Source organism: Lontra canadensis, unplaced genomic scaffold, assembly GCF_010015895.1.
Source record: "Lontra canadensis isolate GAN:19392208 unplaced genomic scaffold, GSC_riverotter_1.0 scaffold150, whole genome shotgun sequence".
Lineage (NCBI taxonomy): Eukaryota > Metazoa > Chordata > Mammalia > Carnivora > Mustelidae > Lontra > Lontra canadensis.
This window is the reverse complement of record NW_022631144.1, coordinates 1,127,996-1,139,945: the sequence shown is the minus strand read 5'-3', so window position 1 is coordinate 1,139,945 and position 11,950 is coordinate 1,127,996. Positions and strand designations below refer to the sequence as shown.

Below are 11,950 nucleotides of genomic sequence, written 5' to 3'. Positions count from 1 at the left end.
TGACATACTTCACAATGTTGTGTGAGCCCAACCAATAAATTGCTCTTCAGTAAGGTATTTGGTAAACTTAATTAAGTATTAATAAAACTTATACTGTTAGAACTGAAGTTTCACAACAGAAAAAGCCATGTCTGTTTCACTTAACACTGGACACCTCACCAGAGAATAGTTCAACTGAGTCATTCAGCCAGATGACGGGGACCAGAGAGAGGCTGGGATACCATATTCCAGGAAAAGAACGACCACGATAGAGTCTAACAAGTCGTCCGTCCCCCCCCCAACCCCCCCCCCCGTCCTTGGGTGGTGACAGGGAGTCACACCCTGTTTCAAGTATGGTATGTGTCATACAATGTATGGAGGTTTCAGTCTTTGGGCAGCAGTTATGGACAGGTCTTTAAGGACCAACCTACTTGTGAAAATGGCTTTTGGTCAGCCTACTTTTGTAAAAGGCAGAGCCCAGATTTCTGCCAAAGAGAAATCTACTCTGGGAACAATACAAATGGAATCAGAGCTGACTGGAGGCTTTTTGGAGAATTGTCAAGACGAACCCTTCAAGCCGGCATCGGTTGTAGGTGGGACTTTGAAGAGAAAATGTTAATTCTATTAAGTTATTTGCCAAATGAGCTGTGTGGTGAAACCTCTTCACCATTTCCTCTTTGCAATGTCTGGTAAAATTTGTATTTACAGAGCGTATTTCTTTGCAGAGAATGAACATAAATGCTAGGTCCTACTTTTTAAGGTTAGCATGACTGGAACGGTCTCAGTTCCTCTGGGCTGCTGTAACAGAATACCGTAAACTGGGTGTCTTATAACCAGAAATTTCTTACAGTTCAAGAAGCTGGGAAGTCCAAGATCAGGGCACCAGCACATTCAGTGTAAGAGCCTGCTTCCTGGTTCACAGGAGGCCGTCATGTGTCCTCGCAAAGCAGAAGGGGTGAGGAAGCTCTCTGGGCCTCTTCTACAAGGCACTATGCCCATTTGTGAGAGTTCTTCCTTCCAAACAGCCTGCCTCCAAATATCATCACACTAAGGATTAGGTTTCAACATATTTTGGGGAAGATGCAAACATTCAGTTTATTCCAGAAGGCCAGACTACATGTGCAGATAGCCAATATCATTACCTTCATTTAGTCTGCCATTTTTAAAGAATCCCTGAAAGACACAAAGAAAAAGGGCAATGTAACATATTAAATTGGGTAGGCTCCAGGAAGCTCTTGGCCTGGACTGAAGATGGCCGATATGGTCTAGGAAGCTCTCCTGCATCATGGTAATACAGATGGGATACAAATCAACCTGCCAACCAGGAAGTAAGAAACAGGGTTTCTTTCTTCATTCATAATGGAATGCTCAGAATAAACCATAGCTTTCAAGTCCCATGTCCTCCCTGGATTTATCTGCTAGTCTCTATCCTTTATCTTTTTCTCCAACTTTCCCAGCCTGATCTTAGCTGGGCTAGTTTAAGGGAGGAGAAGTCCAGTTTTCCGAAGTTAGGCCAGAGATAACAAGGCAAGAGCACCTTCTTGTGGCTGAGTGACAGGATAGCAAGGAATCTTAGCTTCTGGATCTACCCCAGGGCAGAGATGCCAGGAAATGATGTGTGGGAAGAATACGCTTTGGAGTTCTATCATTAAGGTAGGTGGCATTTTCCTTAGATCATTTTTTTAGCACCACAGGGTTGCAGACCATGAAGTCTGAAGTGCAGTGAAAATAAAGTTTTGAAAGTCATGAATGTACTTTAGCATGAAGACTATCATGTGCCAATTATTTTGCTGTTGCTAAAGCTATCAGATAATACATTAGACTGATTTTTTTTTTTTGCCTGAGTGTATGACAGGAAAACATTTAAATCTATATAGATCAAATCATCTCTACTAGCATTGTTTACCTAGAAGTATTGCATAAACGGTAAGAGCGAGGACATTTAGTTTATATTTTCAAATGGGGCTGGATCATTAAAGTCGTTCACTGGCAGATTTTTTTCACCAACTCTGTATAATTATAAACCATTTAGTAAAAGATTAGAAACAATGACGTTAATTGTTTTTCCCTCTCCAGCATTTAAGAGAAAAATCCTGAAACTGGTACAGATTTCTGATGTCAGGAAATCATGAAATATAGGAGAATATTTAGCAATCAGGGTGACTTAGCTCATGGTAATCAGCGTATGGACAATTATAATTTGCATTCCAGTTACTGAAGCTGAGAAAGCCTTGCTCAGGTTGAACATACGGTGAGTAGAAGAACTCTTTTTCTAAGAAGTAAGATGGAGAGAGTCTTTGGAGAATGGCTTCACTGAACTGGTAAGTTAGCTTTCTCCGGATTTTAGTGACTTCCCCAGTTCTTCCGTAATTCCTCAGTGCTCTGGCCATTTTCTGGTAAGTCATGGTCTTCCGATTGCCTTTTCTTTTCCCCCAAAGTTGGGCAAGTTTTTCTTTGTTTTTTGACACAAACTGGAAGATGCCTTTGGTTTTATCTACCCACTGAATACAAGATGCCATCTCAGGATTACACAGGGATTCATGAAGGTATTCAAACAGTCGGAGCTTCTTCCTGCCTAAAATGGAGAAAAACAATGTCATACTCCACCGTGGCTACACACAAAGAACATCCTCAGGTAGGGTCTGTTGAGTGACTACGAAACTCAAAGCTGCATTGGGACATGAAAGTCAGACATCTGTTTGGCCCTACTGAAGTTTCAGTTGGACCGTACTTTGTTGGGGATCTTTAAAAAATTTTGTACTATCCTTTACTGGAAAACGGAAGCCTGATGCCTCTTTATCCGAGTCTACCCTGTCAGTCTATCCGATTTCTTCGCAATCAAATCTTGACTACCCGTTCCATGTCATATTTTAGAACAACACAACTGAGAAAATGAACTGCAAAGTTTAGTGGTTTTAAATAAAGTGAAGCCTCAAAAGCCATTTTCACAAAGCAAATCATTTTAAAGGGCTTTATCCAAATGAGTTAAGTTAAATGAGGTAAGGAATGTGAATGTATTTTAAAAAAATGCAAAATAGTATTCAAATATAAAGCAGTGTTAGTGAAATTAATATCAAAGACTTAGATTAGAAAGAAAAAAAAAGACAAAAACCGTGGGTCTACCTAGTTATGCGAAATGAAAAAGAAAACAAAAAAAAATGGAGTGGAAAATGCCACCTTCATTGCCATCTTCATGACATTTTGGTATCATTTATGAGCAGTTTTAACAATGGGCACTATGGTATTTTTCATTGCTGTGAAATAAAATGGCACTACCAGAGTTTTTCTCTCTTTAGGAATATAGTCCTTTATATTTCATAATGTCTAGACAGAAAACTTTAGGAGGATTTACTGTGATTTTTGTTCAGTTGACTGGATGTCTTTGGCCTAACAGAAACCAAGGGGGACAGCCCATTTTGTGACTTCTGAATTGGCCTGTAAATACGATGCCTTGCCAGATCTGCCAATAGCTTAACATATCTACAGCCGAATTCCTTTTTCCCCTAGAGAGAGAGGAACAGTGGATTCCCAAACTGCTTTGAACAGTCTCTGGAGAGTAATACTCTTGCATCAATCATCATTCATCCTAAAACCTCAAAGGTTTTTAAGAAGATTATCTTTTTGCCTTGTATTATCTTGAAATTACAAATTAAGAAATGAAAGGGACTTACCAAAAAAACACATCATGAATTAAAGTCACAGCCTTAAATAAACTTTGTCTCTTATCCAGTGGTCAAATCAATAATGGATCCTCACCTTTTAAACTGTTTTCAGTTTTGAAAAAAGTATTTAAACTTATTTTAGAAAGTATGATGAGCTCAGAGTAAAAGATTCAAACAGAAGCACAAAGTTAAAGTACAATTCCAGTCTAATACATATTTTTAAAATTAAAAAAATTTGCACGTCAACATATGCATATCCTTTAAAAATGTCAGTGGTATCATATTATTTTGCTTTTTCAGTAAGTAATAGATCTTAAATTAAGTCAGAGAACAATCAGGAATTAGCTATAGATGGGTAAATACTCAGCTGTTGAAGTAACAACAGTTACTTCTGGGACGTATCATGGAAAGAAAGAAGAACATTTCCACTTATTCTTTGTGAATTTCTGAATTCTTTGAACTTTTAATAATCTGCATTTCTACTTTTAAATCATAGAATTAAAAAGGATTAAAACCAAAAAATGTACTTTAGAATTCTTTATCAACACATAAGATATGCCTTCATGCCTTTTAACAGCTTTGTGTTCTGTTTAATGAGTGTACTATTTTTCTCCGGATAATGACTCCCCAAATAATTTCAAAATTTCAGGTGGAAGAAGAAACTTCAAAAACCGAAAATTATGGGTGGTATGTCCCATACTGGCAAAGCTTTACACCATAAAACATCAATGAAAAGATCCAGGTTTTTAGTTAAAAAATAATAGTGACAAGTTAAACACCTGGACAGAGGTAGAAGTAATACTCTCCTTGTATTAAATTACTACTAGTAACAGTTCATTACTCAATTCCAAAATCCAGTGATACAGATTTATTTTACATGTGTGATTTTATGCATTATTCCTTGCTAGATTAGATTATTGCTGAATATTTAAAATTTTGTTCTAGGATACAGTATTCTAGGATGCAGATACAGGAACAAAAGTAGTTTTTCAAAAAAATATTTACTGAAAATAATTTAGAAACTGTGATAAAGTATCATTAAAACAATTTCATTTTAAAATTATGATGCATCTTACACTTCTCTGTACCTTAAATACAGATGCAGTAAATAGGTTCCATTCTTTTCCTTTAACAAACATTGTAAGGAACATCCTAATGTATATCGTGTATACACGTGTACACGCACACACACCCTAGAGTATTGTGAGAAATAATCCAGAGCCAAGCTGTGAGTGTAATGCTTTACAAGGACTTTCTCATTTAATTTTTACAGCCATCTTACAATCTTTGTACAATTATCATTATTTGTTCTTTGAGTGAGGACACTGTGGTACAAAAGGTTAAGTGATTTTCCCAGGCTCACACAATCAACCCAGAGTTCACACTCACTCAGTTATGTAGTCCCTAAGAATCAAAAGATATTAACATTTAAGTTTTGGTAGTTACTGCCAAACTGCCTTTCCAAACTTGGTACCAATTTGTACTCAATCCAATAACACATGTGCACACATGTGGCCCACAATGTTGCCATCAGAGGCTACTATCCTGCTTTATCACTTTACCTATCTGTTGGGTGAGACCACCATCAGCTTCAATTTATGAAATCAGGATTTCAAATTTATGAAATACTGAATTATTATGAAACTTCATTTGCAGGAAACTTAATGGAGAAAACAACTTCCATACCAAGCCCTTCACAATTAGTGTTAAGATTGCTAGAACAACTTAAGGAAAAGTTCCCCTTTCTACACCCCAAATATAGACACATTATTCATGAATACAGATTTACTTGAGTCAAGTGACACTCTACAGCTTCACATTTCTATGAAGCAGGGGAAGGCTCACCCAAGATGAATGGCTTGGAGTGGCTCAGCCTGTCAGAGGTCAATTATTCTTAATCACAGTACTAGATTATTTTGCAAACGCAGTTCTAAACTCAGATATGAAATCCCTTTAAAGCTGCTTTGAAGATGACTCGGTTCTTTTACCTATAAAAAGACTGATGGATCCACCTACCTTTTCCTCCCTTTTGATGGAGAACAGCAGGTTGTACCAGCTGATTTTCAGGGATGTTTGGCAGAGATGGGTGAGTATTTCCTTCAAAATAGAGATCCGCAGCACTGTTCTATATAAATAATGCAGCAGGATGTTAGTGGGACTTTCCATGTGGCCCCAGCTGATGGCTAAAGTCAAAAGCTGAGGACAAAAAGAGTGCTAAGCGTCTCCCAAATTCTAAAAAGCATAATCCTCAACTGTAGCCAGATTTATCTCCCAGAGCAGAACTAGCCTCAAACCCACATGAAGAGAGGACCAAGGGGCAGAAGCTACTCTTTGGCTCTGTGAAGACTTAACATACCATCCCCTTCCTATGAGAAAGATGAGGGGCTTGCTTCCTCCCTTCTCCCTAAATATACCAGTGAGAAAGGAAAATTTTGAAGAATTATTAGTAGAAAATTGAAGTGCCAGCACAAAGGGGAAGATGGGCTTTCACTCCTCTGTTGGATGCCCATCTGGGCAAGAGGAAACAAAGGGAGAAAGATGGCAGCCAAGGAAGGGCACGGCCAAGAGAGGGGACAGGAGGAAGCAGCTTGAACTGTTACCATTACATTCGGAAAGCAAATGTAGGTCTTCATGCGGTAACCTGATGATGATTTGAACCAACCCAACATACCCCATGTAAGAGGCTTCCCAAGCAGGCAAGGAGTCCCCAACCATAGAGGCTGTGATACGTACTAGGGATTGGAAGTTGAAGAGGAAGCAGGGTTGCCAGATTTTGCAAATAAAAATATTGCTGTATTTCACCTGGTAACCCCAAGCAGAGGTGGAAGAGAGGTTAAGCTGGAACCTAAATTCCCTGTTCAAAGAAATGTCTTGTGGAAAGGCCCTAACAGAACAATTTAGAGGGTCAGGAAGAGGACATCTGACATAGCATGGTTGAAAGTAGTGACTGGGGGCACCTGGGTGGCTCAGTGGGTTAAGCCGCTGCCTTCAGCTCAGGTCGTGATCCCAGGGTCCCGGGATCGAGTCCCGCATGGGGCTCTTTGCTCAGCAGGGAGCCTGCTTCCCTCTCTCTCTCTCTCTCTGCCTGCCTCTCTACTTGTGATCTCTCACTCTGTCAAATAAATAAATAAAATCTTTAAAAAAAAAAAAGTAGTGACTGGGAAAAAATAAAAGTAAAGAAAAACCCATTTCATATTTATACTGCACCACATTAAGATAGCTGGCATTAAGAAAACAATACAGGGACACCTGGGTGGTACAGTCCATTAAGTGTCCAACTCTTGGTTTTGGTTCAGGTCATGCTTTCAGGATCATGGGACTGAGCCTTTTATCAGGCTCTGTGCTCAGCAGAGTCTCCTTGAGTTTCTTTCTCCTTTCCCTCTGCCCCTTGCCCCTCTCTCTCTCTCTCAAATAAAGAAATAAATCTTTAAAAAAAAAAAAAAAAAAGAGGGGCGCCTGGGTGGCTCAGTGGGTTAAAGCCTCTGCCTTCGGCTCAGATCATGATCCCAGGGTCGCATCGGGTTTTCTGCTCAACAGGGAGCCTGCTTCCCCCGCCTCTCTCTGCCTGTCTTTCTGCCTACTTGCGGTCTGTCAAATAAAAAAAATTAAAAAAAAAAAAAAGAAAGTAATACAAAAGAACACATGAATAGAGAGATAAATGGTGGGAACACTTTGTTTACAGGGGGATGTAACAATATCCCTGAGCTGGTCCAAGACATGTAGCTAGCTCTGAGTTTAGAAAGGGAAACAGAGCAGGTTAATACAAGATTATAGGTAAAGCCAATGCAGGGGAAGTTTGGGCTTTGCCCTACGGATTTTAGGGGAACCATATTATTTTGCAATTTTCCAAACGGACAAGAAGCAGTAACGTGAGAACCCTAAAAACACATCCTTGTAGAAGTCATTCAAACCCTGATGCTGGGTGAAGAGCAATGATAGAGGGCAGTTTCCTTCTTGACAGCATTGCCAAGGACCACCCATGAGGTCCAATTTACACCACTGATGTCTGTGAGTTTTCTCTGCCCAGCTGCCACTAAGCTGGGTTTCAGTGAACATACACTAAGTGGAAAGCAGGTGTGAAGAGGAATTTGCCTGTTACTGGGAGATGACCTACTGGTACATGTACTCACTATTACTGTTCTCCAATTATAGACAGGTTCCTCTGTAGGCAGCATACCATAGCAGGTGGAATTTCCTCTGACTTGAGAGCAGTGGTTGATGAAAGCCAGGTAATTTTTGTAATCTAATTTAAAAACAGAGAGAGAAACTCCAAAAGTCAAAGTTTATAACTGTGTGTGTGTGTGTGTGTGTGTGTACCTAATGTATGTATGTTTATATATGCATATATGGTTAGGTATGTGGTTGCTTCATCATGGGTTCTCTATAACTTTGCATTTCCCTATGTTTATTGTATTATGCTGGTATCAGAGTCTTCTTTTTTCATATCCCATTTCCCTTACTGGAGCACATGTTCCTTGCAAGCAGAGACCCCACTATTTCTTTTATTTTGGAACTTACCACAATACCATGTGTTAACTCAAGAGCCAAGATACCTATACTTCACCTACACTATCTTTCCATAGTCTACAGGGCAATAGGTAAGGAACAGTAAGAATATTTACTCTCAAAGAAAAGAATATTCTCCTGAGTTGAGTATCTCCTGTATGGAAAGTCTGCAAGATAAATTGGAATAACCAAAAAGCCCACTCCAAACAGTTAAAGTTATTAGATAAATATCAACCAGATATACTTAATAGTGCTGTATTTTTTTTTAAGTGCTAGTATTTTATGTGCTAGTTTTCCTATGTGGAATGTCATTCTCTATATTCTTTGCATTTTCATATGTTACACTTTAAATTTACATAAGCTAGGGTTTAACCCTGCAAGCTTTTCACCTGTTAGAATAAACCTTAGATGCACTAGATAAAAATGTTCTTCTGTTACAATTATTCATGTGTCTGTGTGACGAAGAAGGCATTTGATGTACCGAAAGCAGCTGACTGACACTTTACCTGGGGAGTACTGAAGATCTCCCGTTGAATGCTGCCTCAGTACCTCGAAAGCATCTTCAAAGGCTTGTCCCAGCTTGTCTTGTTCAATGCAGGACTGCTAGAAAGGCAGAATCCTCAAGTTATGAAATTATCAATCGAACTTAATCTTTCTGCTATAAAGGGTGGTTTCTTACCCACAACACTATTGATACGTGAGGTTGGCTAAGTCGTTACTGCAGGGGGCTGTCCTGTGCACGGCAGAAAATCTAGCAGCATCCCTGGTCTCCACCCACTCACTGGATGCCAGCAGCACTCTCTCAACCCTGGCTGAAATCCACTGCTCTATAACATACAGTATTTAGAACACAGTACTCATTCTACGGTACAGTATTTAACATTCTCTTAAAAGTTTAGTAGGAGTCGTATTGCAGGAGACTGATTTGGAAAAAGGGATTAAGGAACTATCTTTCATAGAACAATCTGAATCAGTGCTTAAAATGGAAATGCTCTTAATTTCAAAAACATGTCCTTGAGACATAAAATTAAACTTTTTTTTTTTTTAACTTTAATGTATTGGAGATAGAGACAGAGCGTGCGAGCAGGGAAGGGCAGAGAGGGAGGGAGGAAGAATCTGAAGCAGCCTCCATACGGAGCACGGAGCCCTATGCAGGCAGGGTTTGATCCCACCTCCAGACCATGACCCAACCTGGAACCAGGAGTTGGACCCTTAACCGACTGAGCCACACAGGTGCCCCCATATTAAACTGTTTTGTAAACCATTTCATACCCTTATAATCTGAACCACAGATTACTTTCAAAATGGAGGATAATGATCCTTCAAGAGGATGCTCATCCTCCAAATCATCCAAGGAAGATTGGAAAATAACAACTTACCATGCTTCATTAATATATTGACAATTCTGAAAAAGATTAATAAAAAAATTAAAAGTGTATTTAAATTACCTCTGAATTAAAAGCTCTTACTCAAAATATTTTCTGAAGATACCCTGTAAAAACCTGTAAAAACCACAAGTACCATCGAAGTCTCATTTAATGAGTACACATTTTTCTTCTTACAAAATTTCCTACAAACTTTTTTTTTTGCTTTTTTATTACAAAACTTTTTAAATGTTGAAGTAGGTCAACAGGGTTAATTACCTAAATGGCTTAACTTGTAAGAGTTTTAAAAATTACTGAGGAGAATATTTAAGTATTTCAAAATCCTTTTAAGAATTAAAGTATTTAAGGGGTGCCTGACTGGCTGGGTCAGAAGGGCATGTGACTCTTGATCTTGGGGTTTTGAGTTTGAGCCTCACATTGGGTGTAAAGATTACTTAAAAATAAAATCTTCAAAAGAAAGTATTTTAAAAATTCTGAAAATCAGAAACCTTTTTACCTTAGCATAGCTCTCCATTTATAATGTTGTGGGTTTTTTTCCCCCAATCTTTCTGGTGTCAGCCTACTGAGAATCTGGTGAAGAAAGGCTTTCTCTCTCTTGAAATGTGAATCTACATTACAAATAAAATTTACCCTGTAAAACCCATCCACTCACTAGAAAAAAATCCTAGGATAGGAACCCTGGTCTACTTTCTAATCCGTTAGATTTTGTTCTAAATAAACAGTGATTTAAAAAACAACAACATTAAATGGTTTTTTTAAAAAAGATTAACGTTCTGCAAACTAAAAACAAATAAATCTACATAACAAGAAAGAGCATGGGGGGGAGGCACAACTGTTTATCTTGTTATTTAGCACAAGCAACTGTTTACACGTTATCATTTACCCCACGAATGCAGTGAGCTTGTTATTGTTAACACTGCAGAATAGAGATGATATAATCCAACACGCTATTATACATATCCATCAATAATTACATCAATATAATACATCAGACACTGAAATTCTATTCAGCTCTTCGAAATCACTATACCATGTCAGTTAAAAGAAAATGTGAGGGGAAAAAAAAATCCCTAAAAAGAAAGTTAACTATGTGAGGTAACAGGAGTTAACTAACCTTATTGTGGTTATCATTTCATAATATATTCGCATGTCAGATTATTACATTTTCCGCCTTAAACTTACACAATTATGTCAATTGTATCTCAAAAAAGCTGGAAGACAGCTTTCCAATGTGAGAGATGTTGAACAATTTAGCAAAAACTTAAAAAAATAAAGAAAACCCATAGATCACTGCCTGGGCTATGATCCCTAATAAATATTATCAGTGTATGTGTTTTTTTAAAAAGGCAAGTCAATGAACTTTCAATTAATTATGCCTCAACTCATATGCACTAAAGCAAATATATGAGTAGTGTTGTTTGAATCAAATACTTAAATGATTTTGACTAAAATACACCACAAAAGACAACTATTTCAACTCTTTAAAGTAGCAAACCCAAAAGGAAAAAAAAAAGCTCGCAAACTCTATTGATTACTTCAATTGCTTAATCTTTCTTGTATCTGAAGAGTTGATACAAGAAACATTCTTTAGGCTGAAGGAGAAAATTATCACAAGGTATTTTGAGAATCAGAAGCTAAACACTTACCAGGAAGACACTTCAGCTCTTTACAAAATAGATGTTTCATTAATATCAGAATCGTTAAGACAGAACTGTCAAGAACTCACTGGCAGAGTCGCATTAAATAGCTGTTTTTAAGGAAGTGCTACAAAAGGGGATTTTTTTTAAAAGATACAGTGTACTCACGATTTCTATTTCATGATATGGCCAACAGACTCCAGGGGCTATTATTTTGAAGAAACACGTAGAAGTTTATATCCCATGGGCCAGAAGCATCCAAACAAACCCCATGAATCCCGCCCAGCATTAAATGCAGCACCTCTGGACCCCACAAACACACTGGAAACCTCTGACCTGCACAACTCTCGTTCATCCCTTTTTGTTCCTGTTACCCTCCCCCAACCCCGATTCTAGATCCTATATTGCCTTTCTTGCCTGGACTATAAACAACCTTCACTCTGGCCTTCTCAAATTGGCCTCTTCCCTTTCAAACCACTTCACTCCTACCCATCGTCTTAAGAGATCATAAAGGCTAGGGCTCTTGTCCTGGCACTCCAGGCTCCTCATCCCAACCTTAACCTCATTTACCACGATTCATCTTAAGAGCAGGAAGTGGAGTCCATTACTATGATCTTCCTTTCATACCTAAATCCAGTAGAGGTTCCCCAACAGTCAGGAATGGCTCATGCGTGGTGATCTGGGATACACTTGAGGCTGCGGATTTGCAGAGAAGTCCAGTTCTCTTACTTAGCTAAAAGATCTATTGGAAATGGATTTGGGTGGCTCTGATGAAAATTGT

General features: G+C 38.5%; 1 protein-coding gene across 7 annotated transcripts; it reads right to left on the bottom strand.

Moving 5' to 3' along the window:
* Positions 1–310: 310 nt before the first annotated feature.
* Positions 311–11,463, bottom strand: SPIC (Spi-C transcription factor). 7 transcript variants are annotated; one of them, XM_032844319.1, is made up of 7 exons: positions 11,179–11,245; positions 11,068–11,092; positions 9,527–9,552; positions 8,654–8,750; positions 7,772–7,884; positions 5,658–5,766; positions 311–2,554 (listed from the first exon to the last, which is right to left on the bottom strand). In XM_032844319.1, the coding sequence occupies exons 3-7, from the start codon at positions 9,527–9,529 to the stop codon at positions 2,127–2,129; spliced, it is 750 nt and encodes a 249-aa protein (XP_032700210.1). In that variant the 5' UTR covers positions 9,530–9,552; positions 11,068–11,092; positions 11,179–11,245; the 3' UTR covers positions 311–2,126. The 7 variants fall into 7 exon arrangements, with proteins under 7 accessions (XP_032700210.1, XP_032700209.1, XP_032700211.1 ...); XM_032844318.1 differs by having other exon boundaries at positions 9,527–9,554; positions 11,049–11,092; positions 11,179–11,236; XM_032844320.1 differs by lacking the exons at positions 11,068–11,092; positions 11,179–11,245 and adding an exon at positions 11,338–11,463.
* Positions 11,464–11,950: the final 487 nt, after the last annotated feature.

Excerpts from the sequence above, each read along its gene's own strand:
- SPIC (XM_032844320.1), bottom strand. Across the intron at positions 5,767-7,771 it reads ATAATTGGAGAACAGTAATA|AACAGTGCTGCGGATCTCTA; the intron begins GTGAGTACATGT and ends TTATTTATATAG. Across the intron at positions 2,555-5,657 it reads CCATCAAAAGGGAGGAAAAG|GCAGGAAGAAGCTCCGACTG; the intron begins GTAGGTGGATCC and ends TCTCCATTTTAG.